Raw genomic sequence first — 25,831 nt, 5'->3', positions numbered from 1 at the left:
TTGGTAGTCGCCCGAGCATCACTGTGTTTGACAAGTTCAGTGAGTATTTCCGGGTTGCTCGGGCGGGAACTCGGGTCCCCTCCCCCTCCCTATTGAGAGTCAATAGAAATGACAGTTACTCTTTAGAGTAACTCTGATAAACTTTGAAGTGTGAATGGACCTCTGGAGTCATGCTGTAGTTCATGATCGGTACTAGTGATGAGAGAACGGGCTCGCCACTGCTTGGTAGTCGCCCGAGCATCACTGTGTTTGACAAGTTCAGTGAGTATTTCCGGGTTGCTCGGGCGGGAACTCGGGTCCCCTCCCTGCATGTTTGGCGCTCTTTAGAGAGCCAATAAACATGCAGGGATTGCCTGCCACACATTGTAATGCAGTAGCCATATTGGTTGTAGGCATTGCAGGGATTCGCTGGCCGCACAGCATCATCAGGTCTAAATAAAATCTGGCACCGCTATGCTCGTCACAGTTTACCCCGGAAACAAGCAGAGTAGGGAGAGGTGCTGCTGAGTCAGGGAGAGATTTGCTTGTTTATAGTTAGTATAGGTATTCAACACCACATACACTGCTCAAAAAAATAAAGGGAACACTCAAATAACACATCCTAGATCTGAATGAATTAAATATTCTTATTGAATACTTTGTTCTGTACAAAGTTGAATGTGCTGACAACAAAATCACACAAAAATCATCAATGGAAATCAAATTTATTAACCAATGCATGCCTGGATTTGGAGTCACCCCCAAAATTAAATTGGAAAAACACACTACAGGCTAATCCAACTTTGATGTAATGTCCTTAAAACAAGTCAAAATGAGGCTCAGTATTGTGTGTGGCCTCCACGTGCCTGTATGACCTGCCTACAATGCCGGGCATGCTCCTGATGAGGTTGCGGATGGTCTCCTGTGGGATCTCCTCCCAGACCTGGACTAAAGCATCCGCCAACTCCTGGACAGTCTGTCGTGCAACGTGACATTGGTGGATGGAGCAAGACATGATGTCCCAGATGTGCTCAATCGGATTCAGGTCTGGGGAACAGGCGGGCCAGTCCATAGCTTCAATGCCTTCATCTTGCATGAACTGCTGACACACTCCAGCCACATGAGGTCTGGCATTGTCCTGCATTAGGAGGAACCGAGGGCCAACCGCACCAGCATATGGTCTCACAAGGGGTCTGAGGATCTCATCTCGGTATCTAATGGCAGTCAGGCTACCTCTGGTGAGCACATGGAGGGCTGTGCGGCCCTCCAAAGAAATGCCACCCCTCACCATTACTGACCCACTGCCAAACCAGTCATTCTGAAGGATGTTGCAGGCAGCAGATCGCTCTCCACGGCGTCTCCAGACTCTGTCACGTCTGTCACATGTGCTCAGTGTGAACCTGCTTTCATCTGTGAAGAGCACAGGCTTCCTAAGCATTTCAAAAGTCCCTTAGTCTGTTTTAGTAGGCTCCACAATCATGGGGAAGACTGCTGACTTGACAGATGTCCAGAAGGCAGTCATTGACACACTCCACAAGGTCCCAGAGTACCAATTTTAATTTGGAAATCAACGTCCCAGAGTCTGGAGGAAGAGTGGAGAGGCACACAATCCAAGCTGCTTGAGGTGTAGTGTGAAGTTTCCACAATCAATGATGGTTTGGGGAGCCATGTCATCTGCTGGTATAGGTCCACTGTGTTTTATCAAGCCCAAAGTCAGCGCAGCCGTCTACCAGGAAATTTTAGAGCACTTCATGCTTCCCTCCGCCGACAAGCTTTTTGGAGATGGAAATTTCATTCTCTAGCAAGACTTGGCACCTGTCCACACTGCCAAAAGTACCAATACCTGGTTTACAAACAATAGTATCACTGTGCTTGATTGGCCAGCAAACTCGCCTGACCTTAACCCCATAGAGAATCTATGGGGTATTGTCAAGAGGAAGATGAGAGACACCAGACCCATCAATACAGACGAGCTGAAGGCTGCTATCAAAGCATCCTGGACTTTCATAACACCTCAGCAGTGCCACGGGCTGATCGCCTCCATTCCACGCTGCATTGATGTAGTAATTGATGCAAAAGGAGCCCTGACCGAAGTATTGAGTGCATTTACTGAATATACATTTCAGTACCCCAACATTTCGGATGTTAAAATAATTTTTCAAGCTGTTATAAAGTATTCTAATTTACTAAGATAATGACTTTTGTGTTTTCATTAGCTGTAAGCCATAATCATCAACCTCAACAGAAATAATCAATTGAAATAGATGACTCTGTTTGTAATGACTCTATATAATAAAGAGGGAACCAGGTCTGAAGATGTTTCCAGTGCCTGTGAGGGAGATGACAACCTGTCAGGCCTTATCCATTATATCTGCCTGTAAATACTGTATATATTCCTCTTCCCCAAGTAATGTTCCAGTTATGGTTAAGAACCTCGTGCCCTCTGAATTTATTGCTGCCCTGGTCCCAGAAGAGAAATGCCTGTAGACAGCCACGATCAGATGGTCTGAAGTAAGTGGAGAGCACCACATACACAGCCACACATTAGAGGGAGGACACGAATTGTCTGTAGATTGCCAGAGCGAGCAGGGGCTACAGCTTGCCCGCGACTACCTCGCTAAAGCACCTTACATTTGGCGTAGTCGGCAGGATGCAAGCTCCTCCCATGAAGAAAACGGGGAAGAGCCGACGCAGAACACTGAAGAGAAAGTGTTGGAAGGCATGTGGCCCAAGATGGCGGCCCGAAGCATGGATTCAAAGATGGCGACAATGGCGGTAAAGTATAGGAGAAGAATTACCTATCATGGGAGTGGACGGCACCGGAGTGCGCAAATAGATGTCCAGCCCCTATGAGTTCCGACACAAAGGAGGATGGGCCCAGCGGTAAAGATTCATCCCAGGGTGGGAGGTATGGTGATGAAGAGGGCACGTCGCAGAGTGAAGTCCGGTGCAGTGAGTATCAGTGCGTCCAGGAAGGAGTGATGCGTGACACGGCGGTCGCGTCAGAAATTCGGCCTAGGAAAAAGCAGACCCAGACGCGCAGAAAGCGCATCATCAGGGAGCGACAAGCGCCATTTTCTTCTCAATGCATGAGAGGTTAGAAGCTGAGTGGAAAGCCCCGAACGACGGTGGCATATGGCGGTTGAGACTCGAGTGTGCCCCATGACTGCCGGACTATGGATATTAACAAGGAAGAAATGGACGCAGAGGAGGAGATGCCCTCTGCTGAGGGAGAGAAAACCCCTGGCACCGCGGCGGCGATGGAGGCTCGAAAAGCGGTGGACCGAAGCCATGGAGAGTCCTTTCAGACGGCTCCGGTGGTCCGTGAGTACCATATGGACTTCTGGGGTCATCAGAGTGTGCCAAAGAAGGCACGAATGGGAATTGATAAGAGTGACAATCCGAGCTATTTTGAGTCGGGGTGGACCCCACCCAGTGAGAAGTGGGGCCATGCCAGGCCTCAGGAGCCAGAAGAGATGGCTCCATTTGAGTGTTGAAAGCCGCCAATAGAACAGCGGCATGGAGTAATGGCGGGCCTGGTGGTCCAGAAGTTTAGAGTGACCAGCTATGGTCCCAATCAAGTGGGCTGCGGGAGCGCCACTTCAGTGGAATAACACCCCAGGCTCAGTAGGCTCCCCCACCAACCCTGAGGATGGAGAGAACCACCCTTCCCCAATGCCTGGGCTGCCTTCATGAAGGAGCAGAGGGGGGCCCGGAAGAAAAAGTGAAGGGGAGATGGCCTAGGGCTAACCAGCCCCATCACGAAAGTTTTGCAGGGACCCGTCTCACACTGTTCAGGTGAGGCAACTGTGAAAATGTCTGCTAGGGGAAAAGTGCCCTGTTTTTCAAGTTGAGAACTTTTTTACATAAATAATCCGGGGGATTGTTGCTTCACCTTCGTGGCCACAAGGCCTGTTTATTTCTCCTAAAAGGAATTGGAGGGACTGTTTAAGATACTCTTGAGGCCAGGTAGGCCTGTAGTAGCAGCACATGGCTGAAAGTTGGTCTGCGCCTTTTTCTGCTGAAATTTGTAGCACTGAGGCACACCTAGAGGATGGCCATCCTCTGATACTAAGAGACTTGCGGCCTAGCGGGAAGAACCGGTGATCCCCGCTAGAGCCAAGAAGAAAGAGACTCATGGGGTGTTCCCTGTGACCATGTGCCTCAGGATGCAGCCCTTAAAGGAGATTGAGGGCTATTAGTGTGTTCACCTGTCTTAATAAAATGGACATGGACACTGTGTTTCCGGGGTTCTAACCCAGAAGGACCGGTACTCTTGAGCACTATTGAAAGTTATGACAATGAACTGTCTGAGTTGCTGTTCCGGGGCCCTTAATCGAGAAGGGCCGGTCTCCACACAAGAAGACTTCAGGAGTCGTCGAGTACTAAAGTGTTTTAGTAATGTGATATATGCTATAAGTGTTAATGTGTGATGTGTTGCCTGGTATGATTGAGAGCGACCATCATTAAAGTGTGGGGGAATGTAGTAGTTGGGAAGGACGTAGCCTTCCTTTGGCACTGAAAGAGTTAAAAGAGAATGTTCCCATAGTTAGATCTCTCTGAGCTGCCGTTAGGTTCAGTTAAGGGGTTAGCTGTGATGATCCAGCCAGTAGAGTAGAGGGGGAACTTAGTGCCATGATCAAGCATAAAGTGTGTATAAAACTTGTCCTTGATATAATTCCTTGTGGGCTGTAGTATTGGTAACCAGCCACAAGATGCCACTGTCCCGGGCACAGTTGATCATGCAAGTCTGCTAGCAGGAATGCAGACATGTATGACAGTGAAGAGTTAAGTGTGTGTGAGGACAGCCCATAGAGGGTGGACACTTTAGAAAACCTGTGGTGAGTTTCCAGAAAGAACTCAGTGAGAGTTTGGACAATGAACCTTACGTACAGCCTAATATAGTGGCTGCTAGGGTAGACAGGAGCTCCGTACCCTCAGACAGTAGGGTCACCAGTGTGAAGATCTCCCTACACAAGAGTCCTGTTAGCCGGCCGGAGAAACTCAACTGAGGTATTGAGGACCCGGGGCACTTTCAGTCTGCAGGCAGGAGAGGAAGATAGGACTCCAGGCTAAGACGTGGGGGAGATATAGGATCCGGATATACTGTCGCTGTCAGGCCTTATCCATTATATCTGCCTGTAAATACTGTATTTATACTTCTTCCCAAAGTAAAGTCCCAGTTATGGTTAAGAACCTTGTGTCATCTGAATTTATTGCTGCCCTGGTCCCAGAAGAGAAATACCTGGAGACAGCCGTGATCGGGTGGTATGAAGTAAGTTGAGAGCACCACATACACAGCCACACATTAGAGGGAGGACACATATTGTCTGTAGGGTGCCAGAGCGAGCAGGGGCTACAGGTCGCCCATGACTACCTTGCTGAGGCACCTTGCATTAGTATAGGTATTCCACAACAAATATATATATATCCATCTGAACGAACAGTCCTTCTGAGGACTAATCCAGCTGCATATAATCAGTGCTAGGCAGGTAGGCAGTGTATGTGGCATACTGCATTATATGATACAACACAAGAGAGTCCATTGAACGTTCTGTCTGCTGCTGCTGTAATAATTAAAGATATTTGTAAACATAAGCCCAGATATCAGGGGCCATGGCAAATTTTTTTTTTTTTCTTAATTCTGGTTATTTGCTTAAAAAGCAATCCAGAGTACACCGGTTTTCTGCTCCATTTGCTTGTTCTCACTGCAGAATAAAGCCAGGTCTGTTCCATATTTCAGCAATAAAAATCCAGAAATTTGAACTGAACATGGAAAATATTGGCCTCCTTTTCCATTTTGTTGCAATGTGTTGGTCAAACTATTCACACTAGGTCTCTGTGTAGAATAATATGAGTAAAATACAGACCTGCTATTTAAAACCGTAGTTCTCTGTCAGACATATGACCTATAAGACTGTTCCAAAATCAGCCATTTCTTCCATTTTCATTTTGTTGCAGTGTGTCGGTCATGCTATTCACACTAGGTGTCTGTGAAGAATAGTATTAGTAAATTACAGGCCTGCTATTTAAAACCGTGGTTCTCTGTCAGACATATGACTATAAGACTGTTCCAAAATCAGACATTTCTTCCATTTCCATTCTGATGCAGTGTGTTGGTCAAGCTATTCACACTAGGTCTCTGTGAAGAATAATATTAGTAAATTACAGGCCTGCTGTGGTTCTCTGTCAGACATATCACCTATATGTAATGCCTGGTGTGGGAAAGACTTAGTGCAACATAGAAGGGAAAGGGAGCCCAGACACTAGGGAAAGGGGGAAGGGGAGACCTCCTAGTCTGATCTGGCATCACCCTGTCTCAACTAGCATCCCTATATTGCCTCTTCAGCAATCGCCGCACGCATGCCTCGCCCTACTATCCCTGGCATACAGCTATGGCTAGGGGTGGGAGGAGATGAGCACTAGTCATCCTCCGCTAAACTCTATAGGCAACAAAGTTAGACAAAAAAGGGAAAAACGGCTTAGCTTTAGATGAACTCCAAATAAGCACACGGCCTCAAGCTCCAGAGGATGAAGTACTGCTCCTGCTAAGCTTCACAAGTAGAAATGAGTATAACAGGCGACTCCCTCTCAGACACACCAGGTATATATACACCCAGGCCAGAGAGCTAATTAGAAAGAGAGAGGTAGCCGCTCGGTCCTAAAGACAGCCTCTTATCTAAAGAGCTGTCTGCAATGCCAAACGTAGAGATCTCCTGCAACCCACTGCACGGCGACTGCCTGTCACCTCTGACACACCCGTGACAGTACCCTCCCTACAAGTTGCCTCAGGACGGAGTTTCTCAGGAAAAGAGGTGTGAAATGAGCGAACCAATATTGTAGAGAACAACGTTGGAGATGAGAATCTACAATCCTCGAAATCTGGAACTCCAGATTACCATCAACCATTACTGGTGAAGGTGGTAGAGGGGAAGGCTCAAGAAGTTCCACATACCTTTTGAGTAAGGACCTGTGGAACACATTGTGGACCTTAAGGGCCTGAGGAAGTTCAAGTGCAGATAGTGAACTGGGCACAAATAAAGAAATTGGGGGTGGGGTTAGAACAGTCAATAAAGTAAGAAGGAATAGAGGTACAGAGAGATACATAAAATGCATGTACACTAATGCCAGAAGCCTCACCAACAAAATGGAGGAATTAGAATTAATTTTGCTGGAAAATAATTAAGACATGGTGGGGATGTCTGAGACATGGCTGGACGAGAGTCATGACTGGGCAGTTAATTTACAGGGCTATAGTCTGTTCAGAAATGACCGTACAAGCAAGTGAGGGGGGGGTGTTTATATGTAAAATCATCCTTAAAACCCATCTTGAGGGAGGATATACAGTACAGATCAAAAGTTTGGACACCTTCTCATTTAAAGATTTTTCTGTATTTTCATGACTATGAAAATTGTACATTCAAACTGAAGGCATCAAAACTATGAATTAACACATGTGGAATTATATACTTAACAAAAAAGTGTGAAATAACTGAAAATATGTCTTATATTCTAGGTTCTTCAAAGTAGCCAACTTTTGCTTTGATGACTGCTTTGCTATTGGCATTTTCTTGATGAGCTTCAAGAGGTAGTCACCGGAAATGGTCTTCCAACAATCTTGAAGGAGTTCCCAGAGATGCTTAGCACTTGTTGGCCCTTTTGCCTTCACTCTGCGGTCCAGCTCACCCCAAACCATCTCGATTGGGTTCAGGTCTGGTGACCCATCACTCTCGTTCTTGGTCAAATAACTCTTACACAGCCTGAGGAATATTCTGTATTACAAAAAGGTCTCAATTTTGTACCAACCAATCAGTTTAATAGCTTTATCTGGGTGAAAGACATTAATATCTTTGGACGTAATTTAAAATGGAAGTTATTTTTCCAGCAACATGATAGGGAGCAATGCCACCGACTGGGGCTCATGGATGATGACAATGAGGGCTATCGAGCCCTGACAGGACTCTTGCGAGAGGATCAGCAAGAGGGTATTAGCGGAAGGGACTTTGGTCCCTTTACAGACCTGAAAAGGAGGAGCACAAAAATGCCCCCATATAACGAGATCACAAGTGTAGACATCTTTGTTAAACTAGTGGAGGAGGATCTCTGTAAAATCTAAAAACAACCCTCCAACCATGCACCAAATCTGTCTGCGAATGAAGAACTAGCTCTATCCAGACTACAGAAGAATAAAGACCTTATAATAAAGGCCTCGGACAAAGGGGGGAACTTAGTCCTCCTTGATCACAAAAAATATCTGACAATGTGCTGGGCATTATTGAGCGACGGTGATACATATGAAATTCTATCAGGGAATCTGACTGAAATTTACACTAAGACTCTAATGGGGATCCTAGATGATGGGAGGGATAAAGGTCTATTGTCTAACAATGAATATAAATTCCTCGCACCCAACCTACCAACAATGCCAACCTTCTATGCCTTGCCGAAAGTACATAAGGGTTTAAATCCCCTTAGGGGCCGCCCTATAGTCGCTGGCATTGACTCTCTGTCACAAAACGCTGGTATCTACAGTACAGACCAAAAGTTTGGACACACCTTCTCATTTAAAGATTTTTCTGTATTTTCATGACTATGAAAATTGTACATTCACACTGAAGGCATCAAAACTATGAATTAACACATGTGGAATTATATACTTAACAAAAAAGTGTGAAACATCTGAAAATATGTCTTATCTTCTAGGTTCTTCAAAGTAGCCACCTTTTGCTTTGATGACTGCTTTGCACACTCTTGGCATTCTTTTGATGAGCTTCAAGAGGTAGTCACCGGAAATGGTTTTCACTTCACAGGTGTGCCCTGTCAGGTTTAATAAGTGGGATTTCTTGCCTTACAAATGGGGTTAGGACCATCAGTTGTGTTGTGCAGAAGTCAGGTGGATACACAGCTGATAGTCCTACTGAATAGACTGTTAGAATTTGTATTATGGTAAGAAAAAAGCAGCTAAGTAAAGAAAAACGGGTGGCCATCATTACTTTAAGAAATGAAGGTCAGTCAGTCCGAAAAATTGAGCAAACTTTGAAAGTGTCCCCAAGTGCAGTTGCAAAAACCATTAAGCGCTACAAAGAAACTGGCTCACATGAGGACTGCCCCAGGAAAGGAAGACCAAGAGTCACCTCTGCTTCTGAGGATAAGTTTATCCGAGTCACCAGCCTCAGAAATCGCAGGTTAACAGCAGCTCAGATTAGAGACCAGGTCAATGCCACACAGAGTTCCAGCAGCAGACACATCTCTTCAACAACTGTTAAGAGGAGACTTTGTGCAGCAGGCCTTCATGGTAAAAAGCTGCTAGGAAACCACTGCTAAGGACAGGCAACAAGCTGAAGAGACTTGTTTGGGATAAAGAACACAAGGAATGGACATTAGACCAGTGGAAATCTGTGCTTTGGTCTGATGAGTTCAAATTTGAGATCTTTGGTTCCAACCACCGTGTCTTTGTGCGACGCAGAAAAGGTGAACGGATGGACTCTACATGCCTGGTTCCCACCGTGAAGCATGGAGGAGGAGGTGTGATGGTGTGGGGGTGCTTTGCTGGTGACACTGTTGGGGATTTATTCAAAATTGAAGGCATACTGAACCAGCATGGCTACCACAGCATCTTACAGCGGCATGCTATTCCATCCGGTTTAGTTGGACCATCATTTATTTTTCAACAGGACAATGACCACAAACACACCTCCAGGCTGTGTAAGGGCTATTTGACCAAGAGGGAGAGTGATGGGGTGCTACGCCAGATGACCTGGCCTCCACAGTCACCAGACCTGAACCCAATCGAGATGGTTTGGGGTGAGCTGGACCTCAGAGTGAAGGCAAAAGGGCCAACAAGTGCTAAGCATCTCTGGGATCTCCTTCAAGATTGTTGGAAGACCATTTCCGGTGACTACCTCTTGCAGCTCATAAAGAGAATGCCAAGAGTGTGCAAAGCAGTCATCAAAGCAAAAGGAGACTACTTTGAAGAACCTAGAATATAAGACATATTTTCAGTTGTTTCACACTTTTTTGTAAAGTATATAATTCCACATGTGTTAATTCATAGTTTTGATGCCTTCAGTGTGAATGTACAATTTTCATAGTTATGAAAATATAGAAAAAGCTTTAAATGAGAAGGTGTGTCCAAACTTTTGGTCTGTACTGTATATTGATCGGGTTCTGCGTCCGTTTGTCATCTCTCTACCATCCTATACTCGTGATACTCTAAATTTATTGAATCAATTGGAGGGGATCTCTATAGAGAGAAATACTATCTTGGCCACCATCGATGTGGAGGCACTATATAGTAGTATCCCTCACGATGTGGGGATCACAGCTGTGGGGCATTTTCTAAAAACAAGAGCAATTGAATGTTCTAATCACAATAAATTTTTTCAGGAATTGTTACTCTTTGTATTGAATCACAACTATTTTTTGTTTGACGGTAAGTACTTCCACCAGCTCAGGGGCACGGCAATGGTGAGCCCCTGTGCCCCCACATATGCCAATCTGCTCCTGGGCTGGTGGGAGGAAACTGTCATTACTCAGAGGAGTAGGGGCGAAGTTTAAAATACAATTTGCATGCCTCCTTAAATACAAAAAACTTGTCCCTACTGCCTGAAAACCTGTCTGGAAGGGCAACCTTGGGTTCAGGCTGGACAGGCCTACCGGCAGAGACCCCCATATTGGCGACCTGTAACCGCTGATGCTGCACCTCACCATGGAGGTCATTCACCTCCAGAGACAGCCTGTGCAGCCGCTCTGCAAGCTTTGCAACTGAACCCATACCCAAGGGAAAAAGGAAAAAAAAAAAGGTGCACCCCCAAAAACACACTGAGAAAAAAAAAAGTCAGTTCCCTTTTTTTTTCCCTTTTCAAAATGTGCTTGGCCGGTTATAATGTTAGCTTTAGATAAACTCCAAATAAGCACACGGCCTCAAGCTCCAGACAGGACGAAGTACTGCTCCTGCTAAGCTTCACAAGTAGAGATGAGTATAACCGGCGACTCCCTCTCAGACACACTAGGTATATATACACCCAAGCCAGAGAGCTAATTAGTAAGAGAGAGGTAGACGCTTGGTCCTAAAGACAGCTTTTTATCTAAAGAGCTGTCTGTAATGCCAAACGTAGAGATCTCCTGCAACCCACTGCAGGGCGCCTGTCTGTCACCTCTGACACACCGGTGACACTATAAGACCATTCCAAAATCAGCCATTTATTCCATTTTCATTTTGTTACAGTGTGTCGGTCAAGCTATTCACACTAGGTGTCTGCGTAGAATAATATTAGTAAATTACAGGCCTGCTATTTAAAATCGTGGTTCTCTGTCAGACATATCACCTATAAGAGTGTTCCAAAATCAGCCATTTATTCCATTTTCATTTTGTTACAGTGTGTCGGTCAAGCTATTCACACTAGGTCTCTGTGTGGAATAATATTAGTGAATTACAGGCCTGCTATTTAAAATCTTGGTTCTTTGTCAGACGTATCACATATAACTGCGTTCCAAAATCAGCCATTTCTCATGAACGTGGAAAATATTGTCCTCCATTTAAAATTGGCAAGGTGTGTGGCAAGGGACGGGGAAGTGGATGTGATGGTGAAGATGCATGCAGAGGCCAAGGACGTGGCCGTGTGCAAGCTGAAATTGTCGCTCCTACACTTGGACACTCAGAAGAGCTGTTCACTTTTCCATTTGTAGAATCGGGCTTTTCGCCCTGCCAGCCTCAAGGGAGTCAAGAGGAGAACGCGTCTAGCGATCCCCAAATATTGGAGCAGCCACGGTCACACGAAGACGATGGTGGGAAAGTGCAATTACTGTAGCAAGAGGTGGATGATGATGATGAGACACAATTGCCAGAAACTCAGGAGGAGGACCAGGGTGCGGAAGAGGAAGACGAGGTGGTGGATGATATAGTAACTGACCCAACCTGGCAAGGGGACATACAGAGCGAGGACAGCAGCACACAGGGGGAGGGAGGCGTAGCACCACAACAGGCAGGAAGCAGTGTGGTGGCCGCAGACGCAAGGTGGGAAAGCGTTCCTCGTAACCCCAACACGACAGAAGTTGCCAGTACAACTGTTAGGTCTTCCCGAGTCTGGTTATTTTTTAAAGACTCTGCAGATAACCCCAAAAAGGCTATTTGCACCACCTGCCAGGCCAGCATTAGCAGGGGTAGCAAAACTAGTAGCCTGACCACCACCAGCATGATCAGCACATGGCAGCAAAGCACCCGACTAAATGGGCCGAACCCCAGGGTCTAGCAACAGTATCTGCGGGTGACACCACTGCTTCTTCCGCTGTTGTGCATGCACGCCAATCCCCTGTCCATGGCGAATGCCAAGATGCCTCCCGCCCTGCACCTGTCATTGCACACTCTCAACTGGCACCATCAGCAAGCACATCCACGTCCTTGTCCCAGTGCAGCGTTCAGTTGTCCCTACCCCAGTCCTTGGAACGCAAGCACAAATACGCAGCCAGCACCCCACAGGCCACACTACTAAATTCACACATTTCGCAAACGCTTGCGCTCAAAATGTTGCCTTTTAGGCTGGTGGAGACAGAAGATTTCCTCAACCTGATGGCGGCGGCCATCCCTCAGTACTCGGTCCCCAGCCGCCACTATTTCTCCCTGTGTGCCGTCCCCGCATTACACGAGAACGTGTCCAACAACATTAGACATGTCCTCAACATCGCAGTTACTGGGAAAGTCCACCTAATCACGGGCACGTGGATAAGTGCTTGTGGGCAGGGACGGTACATCTCGCTGACGGCACTCTGGGTTAATACAATGGAAGCCGGGACCCAGTCGGGCCTTGGGACGGAACACGTTCTCCCGACGCCGAGGATTGCGGGCCCTGGGTCAATCAGGATTTCCCCCACAGTCTACAGCTCCTGCACCTCCTCCTCCTCTTCAGCCTCCATCTCCGAAATGACCACATCAGTCAGAAGCTGGAAGCACTGCAGCACTGCCTCAGCCAAGCGGCAACAGGCTGTGCTGAAGCTAATATGCTTAGGTGACAAACCGCACAACGCTGAAAAGTTGTGGACAGTTCTGAAAGAGCAGGCAGATCTGTGGCTGACACCACTGACCCTACAGCCAGGCATGGTCATGTGTGACAATGGCCGGAATCTGGTGGCGGCTCTGAGGCGAGGCAAGCTCACACACGTACCATGCCTGGCCCATGTGCTTAATCTCGTGGTTCAGTGGTTTCTCTAAACCTACCTGGATCTGATGGATCTGCTTGTCAAAGTACGCCACCTGTGTGCCCATTTTAGAAAGTCAGTTAAAGTTTCCGCCGCCCTTGCCGTGCTTCAGCAGCATTTGCCGCTTCCGGCTCACCGATTGATCTGCGACGTCCCCACGCGTTGGGACTCTACATTGCAGATGTTAGGAAGGATTTGTGAGCAGAAGAGGGCAGTGGTTGACTACCAGCATCAACAAGGCCATCGGTATTCAGGTCAGACTCCACACAAAAGACTTCAGGAGTGAACATGGATGTCAGGCATCTGTACCATCCTCCAAAACTTTGAGGACTCCACCAAGATGGTGAGCGGCGATGAAGCCATAATTAGCGTCACCATCACGCTTCTCAGTCTTCTGAAACGCTCTCTGCTCACAATTAATTAAAGAGGATGCATTGCAGGCAGAGCACGAGATGGAGCAAGGAACCATACAGGGTGATTCCACACAGCCCAGCCTCATCTCATCCCAACGTGGATTGGGTGACAATGAGGAAGAGGAGGAGGAGGAAGAACAGGATCTAGTTTCCTGCGCTATAGACGGTACTACCTGCACAACTGTCATACCGTCTCTTCAGCGTGGATGGCCTGAGGACAGGGAGGAGGAGGAAGAGGAGAGCATGGTCAGTCGTCCTCTTGATGAAGACATGGAAGTCTTGCCTCTTTGTAGTCTGGCACACATGGCTGAGTTCATGTTACACTGCCTTTCCCGTGACTCTCGCGTTGTCTAAATTTTGGGTGACAGTCACTATTGGTTGGTGACACTTCTAGACCCACGCTACAAGGAGAACTTTCTGTCTCTTATTCCTGTACAGGAGAGGCCTAATAAAATGGGGCAGTACGAGAAGTCCATTGTTATAGAATTATTTTAAAAATTCCCATCTGAAAACGCTGGCGGCAGATGTCACAGTTCATTGGACAACCAAGGAGTACAGGCGATAGAGACACAAATGCAATCCAGCAGAGGCAGGGGAACACTGTCAAAGATCTGGGAGTTTTCTCAGACCCTCCCATCGCACAGGCCCTGAGGCGCGGGGTACTCTCAGAAGGAGGTAAAAGTCTCAGAAGATGCTGAGGGAGTACCTTGCCGACCGTACCAACGTCCTCCGTGATTCCTCTGTGCCTTATAATTATTGGGTATCCAAGCTGGACACGTGGCATGAACTGGCTCTCTACGCTATGGAGATCCTGGCCTGCCCTGCCGCTAGCGTTTTGTCAGAGCGGGTTTTTAGTGCCATTTCCTTTCTAATGGGAATATGTCGTTACTGAGGCCCACCTCTATGTGTCTTTAAATTGTTAGTGGGGTTTTTCCTAAATTCTGGCAGCCGTTGGACTCACTGCATACCCTATAACTGAATAGCAGACCCTTTCCTTTCTAATGGGAACATGTCGTACTCATTACTGTGGCCCAGCTCTATGTGTCTTTAAATTGTTAGTGGGGTTTTTCCTAAATTTTGGCAGTCGTTGGACTCACTGCATACCCTATAACTGTATAGCAGATCCTCTCATTTCTAGTGGAACATGTCATTACTGTAGCCCAGTTCTATGTGTTTTAAATTGCTAGTGGGCTTTTTCCCAAATTTTGGCAGCCCTTGCATTCACAACATGGGCATTACCGCTATATGAGACCAGCTCCTTTATAATGGGAACATTTTTTTTTACTGAGACTCTCCTCTATGTCTCTTCAAAGGGGTATTGGGTTGCGTCCAAATTTTTGTCAGCCCTTGCAGTCACTGCATACGCAATAACAGTATAGGAGACTCACTCGTTAATAGTGGGAACAACAAAGCATAGTGGGCTGATGGCTCTCTAACAATAGCGAGGGCTGACTGCTGGCCCTTTAAAAATAATAGGGGTTGCCTGATGGCCCTATAAAAATAGGCTTTGTGACTTTCAGAGTCCCTCCGTCATAAATGAAACAGGATATGTCTGATAATGAGTCACACACCACATGGCCAGATAAGGTTGTAAAAAGTTAAAATGACATTTCCCGGTGAATGCATTTGTCACGGTTGAAAGCAATGCAAAAGTGCAAAAATGCATCAAAAACGCTACGTGTGAACATAGCCCAAGGTGTGGAGGAGCATTTTTGTTTTTGTATATTTATTTTGCCTTATATACAAGACATTACCCTGGAAAGGATGTTCCTTAACATATTTCCCAGGAACATCCATTTTGGTTTCGTTTTTGTATGTTTTATTGTGAGTCCATAAAAGTGGCGTAAAACCTCTGACAACATTGTGACAGCTGTGACCTGGGATTCAGAAATGCTTCCAGGGGTGTTCCCCATGCTGTTCCCATATCATTTGAGCACTGTTCCATCAATTTGGGCAATTTTCAGGCCCTCTGCAGCAGGGTTGTGGAGTTGGAGTCGGTATATAATGGACCGACTCCGACTCCTAAAATACACTGCTCAAAAAAATAAAGGGACCACTCAAATAACACATTCTAGATCTGAATGAATGAAATATTCTCATTGAATACTTTGTTCTGTACAAAGTTGAATGTGCTGACAACAAAATCACACAAAAATCATCAATGGAAATCAAATTTATTAACCAATGGAGGCCTGGATTTTGAGTCATCCCCAAAATTAAAGTGGAAAAACACACTACAGGATGATCAAACTTTTATGTAATGTCCTTAAAACAAGTCAAAATGAGGCTCAGTATTGTGTGTGGCCTCCACGTGCCTGTATGACCTCCCTACAATGCCCTGGCATGCTCCTGATGAGGTTGCGGATGGTCTCCTGTGGGATCTCCTCCCAGACCTGGACTAAAGCATCCACCAACTCCTGGACAGTCTGTGGTGCAACGTGACGTTGGTGGATGGAGCAAGACATGATGTCCCAGATGTGCTCAATCGGATTCAGGTCTGGGGAACGGGCAGACCAGTCCATAGCTTCAATACCTTCATCTTGCAGGAACTGCTGACACACTCCAGACACATGAGGTCTGGCAGTGTCCTGCATTAGGAGGAACCCAGGGCCACCAGCATATGGTCTCACAAGGGGTCTGAGGATCTCATCTCGGTACCTAATGGCAGTCAGGCTACCTCTGGCGAGCACATGGAGGGCTGTGTGGCCCTCCAAAGAAATGCCACACCACACCATTACTGACCCACTGCCAAACCGGTTATGCTGAAGGATGTTGCAGGCAGCAGATCGCTCTCCACGGCGTCTCCAGACTCTGTCATGTCTGTCACATGTGCTCAGTGTGAACCTGCTTTCATCTGTGAAGAGCACAGGGCGCCAGTGGAGACTTTGCCAATCCTGGTGTTCTGTGGCAAATGCCAAACGTCCTGCACGGTGTTGGGCTGTGAGCACAACCCCCATCTGTGGACTTCGGGCCCTCATACCACCCTCATGGAGTCGGTTTCTAACCGTTTGTGCAGACACATGCACATTTGTGGCCTGCTGGAGGTTATTTTGCAGGGCTCTAGCAGTGCTCCTCCTGTTCCTCCTTGCACAAAGGCAGAGGTAGCGGTCCTGCTGCTGGGTTGTTGCCCTCCTACGACTCCCTAAAGTGTTCCCTATATTTTTTTGAGCAGTGTATGTGTATATATATATATATATATATATATATGTATATATATGTATATATATATATATATATATATGCATTGTACACATACATACACTGCATACACATACAGCCATACACAATCTCTACTTAAACAAGTATAATATATGAATTTACAGAAACTATGCAGTTTTACTGTATAAGATTATAAATAACTAATGATACATTATAACACTTTGATACAACATATAACTAATTTTTTCTTAGCCATTCCCTAAACCAAATCTTATGTCTCTGTCAAAAATCTCCAGAAAAGCTCTGTTTAGAAAATACATTTTTTATCCTTCAAAAGCTCAGATAATTAACTGTTCTTATCTTCAGTCTACATTCCATGATGTCACTGTGAGCTGGTCTCACCTGCCTCTGTCTGTCAATTTTGGCCTTTTTTCTTTTTAGGGGGAAGTCACAGCTTTGAATTTTTAACTCTTTCTGTGAAGAAATTGACTTTTGAATCATCTCATATGGCTTATAACATATATGAAATCTTCTACGTATTTCATAGATTTCATTTCAAGGATGACTCCTTGGTTTTTGATATTTTTCCTTTTCTGGTTTTACAAATTTAGCTTGATTTATTTTCTTTTCTAACAAAATCAAGCAACTGCGCACATTCAAATAAAGAATATTTTTGTGACGCAATAACTCGAGATACTGGATTTAAGAATTTGAATTTTTGTAGAAAAGTTGTTATCATTTTTGTAATTTTCCATTTTTATAAATTGGGTACAGTAGTTCAATGCAGTTTGTGGGGAATATTTTTTCAGAAGAATTTGGGAAAGTTATGAAATGTCCAATAAATGTCTGTTCTATTCTTGATCTAAGGGTCTAGACTTTTAGCTGAGATAAATCTGTGCTACAGTAAATTCATCACGTAAACATGAGCCATGTATGAGGGAGTCTGAGTCGTGGAGTCGGAATCGGAGACAGAGTCGGTGTCATGGAAATTGAAGAGTCGGAGTTGGAGGTGTGGTTTACCGACTCCACAGCCCTGCTCTGCAGACCGCCAAGGGGAGCTGCCGGAAAAATGCTCGAATTTCCCATAGACTTACATTGGGCTTGAAACTCGGACTGAGCACTTGAGCATTACAATTTGCTCGACTCGAACAAGCATTTTACATGAGCATTTTAGTGCTCGCTCATCACTACACACTAGGTCTGTATTGTGGAAGCAGAGGAACTTATTTCAATGATCAGATGCACGTTATCCATATGACTGCCGTAATAATACAGAAATTTTGTGGAGCGTGCAAAATATTCCACTCCTTTTAAAGTCAGCCACCTGTGTTTTGTTGAAGCAATTAACACTTGGTCACTGACAGATACCATACTATTAGGCGACTGTCTGAAACCGTGGCCATCAGAAGTTATCCCATAAGACTGCCCTAATAATCCAGCAATTATTGTGAGTGTGTCGAATTTTACACTCCTTTTAAAGTATTGCAGTTGAGGGTTCAAACCTATTCTCAGTTGGCCGCTGACAAATAGCATATCTGTGAACAATGTTGTCAGAGTATTACGCCACTTTTGCGGACTGACAAAAAAAAACATGCAAAAAACAAGCTACAATGTTAAGAAACATTCTTTACAGGGTAACGACTTGTATATAAGGCCAAAGAAAAAAATAAAAATAAAGTTATGGACTGTGGAAGACATTTATGCGACCATAATGAACACTCATCTGTAGCTAGTGATGATACCACCTAACAGCAGCACCTGTTCCTATTGTAAATGCAAGGTTATCGATAGGAAATAGAATAGATTTGACATTTTTTTGGGCAGCACCAGTAGCACGCAGTATAAGGCAATAATACCTGACTGGATCGGTGTAATACGCTATGCATATTGTGATACCTCACCCGTAAAAGAATTTCATATAAGACAATTAATATCTTAGAATTTAGAATCTATTTGAATTGTCCTTCCCATTATTAAGGAGTGTGTCTCCCATACTGTTATTGCATATGCAACAATTCAAGGGCTGCCAAAAATTATGACGCACTCCAATACACATTTGAAGAGACGTAAAAAAATAAATAAAATAAAAAATAAAATCACAGTAGGCTCTTTCTTTAGTATAAAAACCAGACTCGCCAATGTAACCTCAATGTAATCACATTGTTCAGCTCCTGTACCGTCTCCTCCAGTTCGGTCTCCATCTCCGAAATGACCACATCAGTCACTAGCTGAAAGCACTGCAGCACTGCCTTGGCCAAGCGGCAACAGGCTGTGCTGAAGATAACATGCTTAATGCTGCTTAGGTGACAAACCGCCCACCGCTGCAGAGTTGTTGAAAGCGGTAACACAGCACCCTGATCTGTGGCTCTCACCGCTGAACATACAGCCAGGCATGGTCGTGTGTGACGATGGGCGGAACCTGGTGGCGGAGAAATGACAGCCGGAGTAGATACGGTTTCCCTCAATGCCAGTACTTTCACTGAGCTAAAGAATATGGCTGTGGTGAAATACAACTCTCACTGAGAAACTGTGTCAGACTGAAAAACATTGGGGCCTACCAGAGGATTTGATTCTGAGGGCCCACCTTTCTCCCCTGCTCAAGAGCCCCATAGCAGCTGCAAAGTTTGTACTATCATGAACTCTCCTGACGCAGAAGCCAGGGCCCACCCGAGGATTCTCTGGTGGGACTGTCTAACCCTGCCGAGAAGCAGCCCCGGCTAAGAAGGCTAAGAAAAGTGTGTGGGAAGGTTCCCGGACACTTTATGGCTGCTTTTTTACTGAGTGGGAAACCCACGCAAACACGGGAAGAACATATAAAATCCTTGCAGATGTTGTCCTTGCTGGGATTTGAACCCAGGATCCCAGCGCTGCAAGGCTTGAGTGCTAACCACTGAGCCAATGTACTGCCGTTCACCCTCTGATATCTAACAGGCTGGAGAAACTTGCACCTACTGCCACTCTATCTTCAGCTCCTTTGTGAGAAACTAATGTATTTGGGCAGCCACTCAGTCTACCAAATAAAATTCCTGAGAAGAAAATTGGGGATGACTTCGCTACTGATACTGGGGGCAGTGCTAATACCATGGCGTCATACCATAGTTCACTGGAAATATTCCAGACTGGTAGGAGACAAGCAGATTCCCACAGAAAAGTACCAGCAGTATTATTCAGTGACTCGTGCTTGTGGAAGGCGGTGACAACACCGGGAGAAATAGTGGCGGCTGGGGACTGAGTATGGACACACGACCGCCACCGCCATGAGGTTGTGGACAGCTACCGCCTCCACAAGCCTAAAAGGCAACATTTTAAGTGAAAGCAAGCAAGCAGTCCAGAAATGTGACAGTTTAGTATTGCGGCCTGTTGACTGGCTGCATACCTGCACTTGCATTCCAAGTAACAGAAATGTTGGCCCGTCCAACCCTGCCGAGAAGCAGTCCTGGTTAAGAAAAGTGTGTGAGAAGGTTGCCGGACACTCTGTGACTGTTTTACTGTGTACTGGCTCCGTACCATCCCTGGCCACATTCACCTGTCCATGTGTTTGTGGTTAGGCGGTCCCTCCTACTTAAGTTCACTGGGGAGGGCATGGGTAACGTTGTGGGACCCGTGCTTGTGGAAGGCGGAGATGACACCAGGAGAAATAGTGGTGTCTGGGGACTGAGTATGGACACCCGGCTTCTGCCGCCATGAGGTTGTGGACAGCTACCGCCTTCACGACCCTATATTGCCACATTTCAAGTGCAAGCAAGTAAGCATTCCAGAAATGTGGCAGTTTAGTATTGCGGCCTGTGGGTGGGTGGCTGCATACTTGCGCTTGCATTCCAAGTAACAGAAAACTAAGCAGATGGTGGCCTCTATCATCATCACAGCCTCACTTTGGCACTAGTAACTCTCCTGAAGGAGAAGCCAGGGCCCACCGGAGGATTCTGCGGTTCTCTGGTGGGCCCGTCCAACCCTGCTGAGAAGCAGCCCTGGCTAAGAAAAGTGTGGGGGAAGGTTCCCTGACACTCTATGGCTGTCTGTGTGGGCCACTCAGTATCTTCAGCTCCTTTTTGAGAAACTAATGTATTTGGGCAGAAGAAAAGGAAATTGTGGATGGCTTCGCTACTGGTACTGGGGGCACTGCTAATGCCATGGAGTCTTGCCATTGTTCATTGGAAATATTCCATGCTGGTTAGAGCCAAGCTGATTCCCATAGAAAAGTACCAGCAGCAAGGTAAGGAGATGGCGGCCTCTATCATCATCACAACCACTATCACCATCACAACCTTGGCACTATGAACTCTCCTGAAGGAGAAGCCAAGGCCCACTGGAGGATTCTCCGGTTCTGTGGTGGGCCAATCCAACCTTGCCGAGAATCAGCCCTGGCTAAGAAAAGTGCGTGGGAAGGTTCCCTGGACACTTTATGGTTGAATTTTTACTGTGGACTTGGCTCTAGTGAGATGTACCATCTCTGGCCACATTCACCTGTCCACGTGTTTGTGGTTAGGCGGTCCTTCCCACTTAAGTCCACTGGGGAGGGCAAGGGTAATGTGGGATCCATGCTTGTGGAAGGTGGAGACGACACCGGGAGAAATAGTGGTGGCTGGGGACCGAGTACGGACACCCGGCCGCCGCCGCCATGAGGATGTGGACAGCTTGTGGACATGCCATTTGAGCACTGTTCCCATCGATTTGGGCAATTTTTAGGACCTCTGCAGACTGCCAGGGGGCCGCCAGAAAAATGTTCTAGTTTCCCATAGACTTACATTGGGCTCGTTACTCGGTCCTAGCACTTGAGCATTCCAATTTGCTCAACTCGAACAATGAGTACCTGAGCATTTTATTGCTCTTTCATCACTAATCGGTACATGACAAGAACTGAAATATATAATTTTGGCCTTAGGTTGACACATACTATAAACATTACAGATTGTTGGGAAACCAAAATGAACTTGCCTTGAAACAAAGTTTTCTAACACCAGCAAAACCAAATTACTAAGTTATGTGATTTGCAACCCATAGACAACTATTTCCTTTCCTTTTTGGTTTCATATACCACAGGACACTTTCAGATGTTCTATAGAATCCATCGTTTGAACGGTCAAATCTATACATTTCCTTTTTTTGTATTACCATGGTTCCATGGTTATAACGTTATGGGCCTAATGCAGTGAATATAACAGTAAACAAATCAATTGAAATATTATAACCTTGCATGATTATCTTACCTGTTAAATAGGCTCTTTTCAGTAGTTGTGAATAGTGTATTGTCAAGTCTCCTCCAGCTCTTCACATGAGTAAGAGAATTACAGCTAAAATTCTCAGGTTTGATACAATAGAAATGTTCTTCATCTCTCTCATCTTTATAATCACACAGCTCTTTGCTTTGATCAAGATCAAATCCACATATTGTCTCTTTTTCTTGCTGAGGTGCTTCAAACTTACCAAAATGGTCTACATAGCCGTACCATTTGTTTCTATAAATCCACAGGGCTGATGCCCCCTCACTTGGATGCATCATAAAAACAGTAATATTAATTGTACCTGCCCAGAATAAGATGAAATGGACATGATAAGTACCATTATTGAAATCCTCAATCCTTCCAGAAGATCCTGCTCCAAAAGCACTTGTTGACATTCTTGCCCTTAAGTAATCTCCTCCATAGGTTTTCATTTTGCCCGAGTAGTCAAACATACCAACTTGGACTACTAATTGGTCCCCAACACAGTATCTGTCTTTTGGATACTTTAAAAAGACTTTGCTATGTTTTGCGCTAGTTGTTTTTATTTTCTCTGTAATATTTATCTTGGAGATTGTTTCATCTACTTGATGGTAAATTCTGTTTACTGTCTTTTGAATTTCACTTTCTTCCTCAGATGTTGCAGATGATATAAGAAATGGAATCACAGGTCTGCCATACTAGCCAAAAACAAGAAAAGGTAAATATTTAAAGATAAATATTTTAGCAACTTAGAAACTATAAAAAAATCTAAAGAAAGAAGGAAAATATATATTCTTGTACCTTGTTAGCCAGTAGATAGGAAAATATTTAGAATTGAGAGTCCTCAGTGGTTGATACTGTTAGAACCTTCCTGTTACTTTTTTCTATTTTGTGGTCACGTGACCTGCTGCCTATTTATTCCAGCTCCACCCTTCTGGCTTTGCTGGAATTCAGTGTTATTTTGACTCTCTATCTAGCCAGGTGTTTTTGTACCTACAGTCATATGAAAAAGTTTGGGCACCCCTATTAATCTTAAGCTTAATGTTTTATAAAAATTGGTGTTTTTGCAACAGCTATTTCAGTTTGATATATGTAATAACTGTTGGACACAGTAATGTTTCTGCCTTGAAATGAGGTTTATTGTACTAACAGAAAATGTGCAATCTGCATTCAAACAAAATTTGAAAGGTGCATAAGTATGGGCACCCTTATAATTTTCTTGTTTTAAATACTCCTACCTACTTTTTACTGACTTACTAAAGCACTTTTTTTGGTTTTGTAACCTCATGGAGCTTTGAACTTTATAGCCAGGTGTATGCAATCATGAGAAAAGCTACTTAAAGTGGCCACTTGCAAGTTGTTCTCCTGTTTGAATCTCCTCTGAAGAGTGGCATCATGTGCTCCTCAAAACAACTGTCAAATGATCTGAAAACAAAGATTATTCAACATAGTTGTTCAGGGGAAGCATACAAAAAGCTATCTCAGAGATTTAACCTGTCAGTTTCCACTGTGAGGAACATAGTAAGGAAATGGAAGAACACAGGGACAGTTCTTGTTAAGGCCAGAAGTGGCAGGCCAAGAAAAACATCAGAAAGGCAGAGAAGAAGAATGGTGAGATCAGTCAAGGACAATCCTCAGACCACCTCCAGAGAGCTGCAGCATCAACTTGCTGCAGATGGTGTCACTGTGCATCGGTCAACTATACAAGGCACTTTGCACAAGGAGAAGCTGTATGGGAGAGTGATGCGAAAGAAGCCGTTTCTGCAAGCACGCCACAAACAGAGTTGGCTGAGGTATGCAAAAGCACATTTGGAGAAGCCAATTTCTTTTTGGAAGAAGGTCCTGTGGACTGATGAAATCAAGATTGAGTTATTTGGTCATACAAAAAGGCGTTATGCATGGTGGCAAAAAAACACAGCATTCCAAGAAAAACACTTGCTACCCACAGTAAAATTTGGTGGAGGTTCCATCATGCTTTGGGGCTGTGTGGTCAATGCTGGCACTGGGAATCTTGTTAAAGTTGAGGGACGCATGGATTCCACTCAGTATCAGCAGATTCTTGACAATAGTGTTCAAGAATCAGTGATAAATATGAAGTTACAAAGTGGATGGATCTTTCAGCAAGACAATGATCCAAAACACCGCTCCAAATCTACTCAGGCATTCATGCAGAGGAACAACTACAATGTTCTGGAATGGCCATCCCAGTCCCCAGACCTGAATATCATTGAACATCTGTGGGATCATTTGAAGAGGGCTGTCCATACTCGACGACCATCAAACTTAACTGAACTGGAATTGTTTTGTAAAGAGGAATGGTCAAAAATACCTTCATCCAGGATCCAGGAACTCATTAAAAGCTACAGGAAGCGACTAGAGGCTGTTATTTTTGCAAAAGGAGGATCTACTAACTATTAATGTCACTTTTCTGGTGAGGTGCCCATACTTATGCACCTGTCAAATTTTGTTTGAATGCAGATTGCACATTTTCTGTTAGTACAATGAACCTCATTTCAAGGCAGAAACATTACTGTATCCAACAGTTATTACATATATCAAACTGAAATAGCTGTTGCAAAAACACCAATTTTTATAGAACATTAAGCTTAAGATTAATAGGGGTGCCCAAACTTTTTCATATGACTGTATCTCTCTAGTTCGTTTGGTCCTTTGGACCTCTAAGTACTTTTTGTCTGTTTGTCTTTTTGCTCCGCTACAACTTCTGCTAGGAGGTGTCCAATTTTGTCCCAGTCCCTAGTTCTTTTAGGGACCCCTCCCTTTATTCTATAGGTCTGCGTTCAGACTAGCTGAGGACGAAGGCGGGTCTGTTCACAAGGAACAGGTTGCCCGCTGCATCGTAGGGAATCAGCTTAGTCTTATTGTAGGGACAGATTCCCTTTCTTTCCTTAGTTCTTGTAGCAGATCATAACAGTAAGTCCAGCCCAAACTAAAAAAACTTCAAGGAAAGAATTCCGGGGATCAGAATGTATTCTGTTCAAGATTTGGCTCAGCACCTGCAGGGATTGTCTCTAGAGGTGGCCGAGCTCCAGCAACACGTGAGTAGCTGTCCTGGAGCGCATTTTGTTGAACCAAAGGTAGGACTGCCTGAAATTTTTGATGGTAAACAACAAGATTTTTTTTCCTTTAAAAATGCTTGTTTATTATATTTTCGTTTGAGACCCAGGTCCTCTGGGAATGAATCACAGCGCATTGGTTTTATCATGTCACTTTTGCGCAAGGAACCACAGGGTGGGCCTTTTCTCTCCAACCTAATGATCCGTGTTTTAGATCAGTGGAGGATTTTTTTTCTGCTATGGGGTTATTGTATGACGATCCTGATCGAGTCTCATCTGCTGAGACAGAACTGAGACGTTTGAAGCAGGGGTCAGGTGATGTTGAAAATTATTGTACTCACTTCAGAAGGTGGTCTTCAGAAGTGAGATGGAATGATTCGGCGTTAAAATGTTTGTTTCTTGCTGGTCTAAGTGAAATGGTTAAGGATCAGCTGATTGCATTTCCTGCACCTGTGACCTTACAAGAAGCCATGCAATTAGCTATACGTGTGGACAGGAGACTGCGTGCCAGGGTTTATGTGGAGAAAATTCCTGCAATGGCAGCTCCTAGTCCTCAGAGGGTCTGCTCGGATGGCGGAGAACCAATGGAGGTGGGGGCATTGTCACTCCACTCTCAGGAAAGAGAGTGGAGTGACAATGGTTTTCCAAAGGTTTGTGTTTTCATTGTGGTAAATCTGACCATTTGATTAAGAACTGTGAGCTTCGTTTAAGCAAAGAAAAAAAAAATGGTCAGCTACGCCCGTATTGCTTGTTTAAATTGTAAGGGAGTATTTCTTTCTGGGTGTACCTCACTGCATGAAGATTTGATTGA

At 45.0% G+C, this 25,831-nt stretch overlaps 1 protein-coding gene and 1 long non-coding RNA gene across 4 annotated transcripts in view; one reads left to right on the top strand and one right to left on the bottom strand.

The window, feature by feature from the left end:
* Positions 1 to 25,831, bottom strand: part of LOC141172419 (NXPE family member 1-like) — a 358,423-nt gene that overhangs the window by 165,973 nt on the left and 166,619 nt on the right. For all 3 annotated transcript variants that reach the window (XM_073656628.1, XM_073656626.1, XM_073656627.1), the window contains one exon: positions 21,953 to 22,644. In XM_073656628.1, the coding sequence (XP_073512729.1) occupies positions 21,953 to 22,644 (692 nt within the window). The remainder of the gene's footprint in view (positions 1 to 21,952; positions 22,645 to 25,831) is intronic.
* The window catches only part of LOC141172420 (uncharacterized), a 104,543-nt gene that overhangs the window by 38,837 nt on the left and 39,875 nt on the right, over positions 1 to 25,831 (top strand). Inside the window, exon 2 of the long non-coding RNA XR_012252470.1 lies at positions 22,602 to 22,664. This is a non-coding gene — a long non-coding RNA (uncharacterized lncRNA). The remainder of the gene's footprint in view (positions 1 to 22,601; positions 22,665 to 25,831) is intronic.

This window comes from Phyllobates terribilis, unplaced genomic scaffold (genome assembly GCF_046119375.1).
Source record: "Phyllobates terribilis strain yellow unplaced genomic scaffold, ASM4611937v1 Scaffold_12__6_contigs__length_324123572, whole genome shotgun sequence".
Classification (NCBI taxonomy): domain Eukaryota; kingdom Metazoa; phylum Chordata; class Amphibia; order Anura; family Dendrobatidae; genus Phyllobates; species Phyllobates terribilis.
This window is presented reverse-complemented; position numbering and strand designations above follow the sequence as displayed.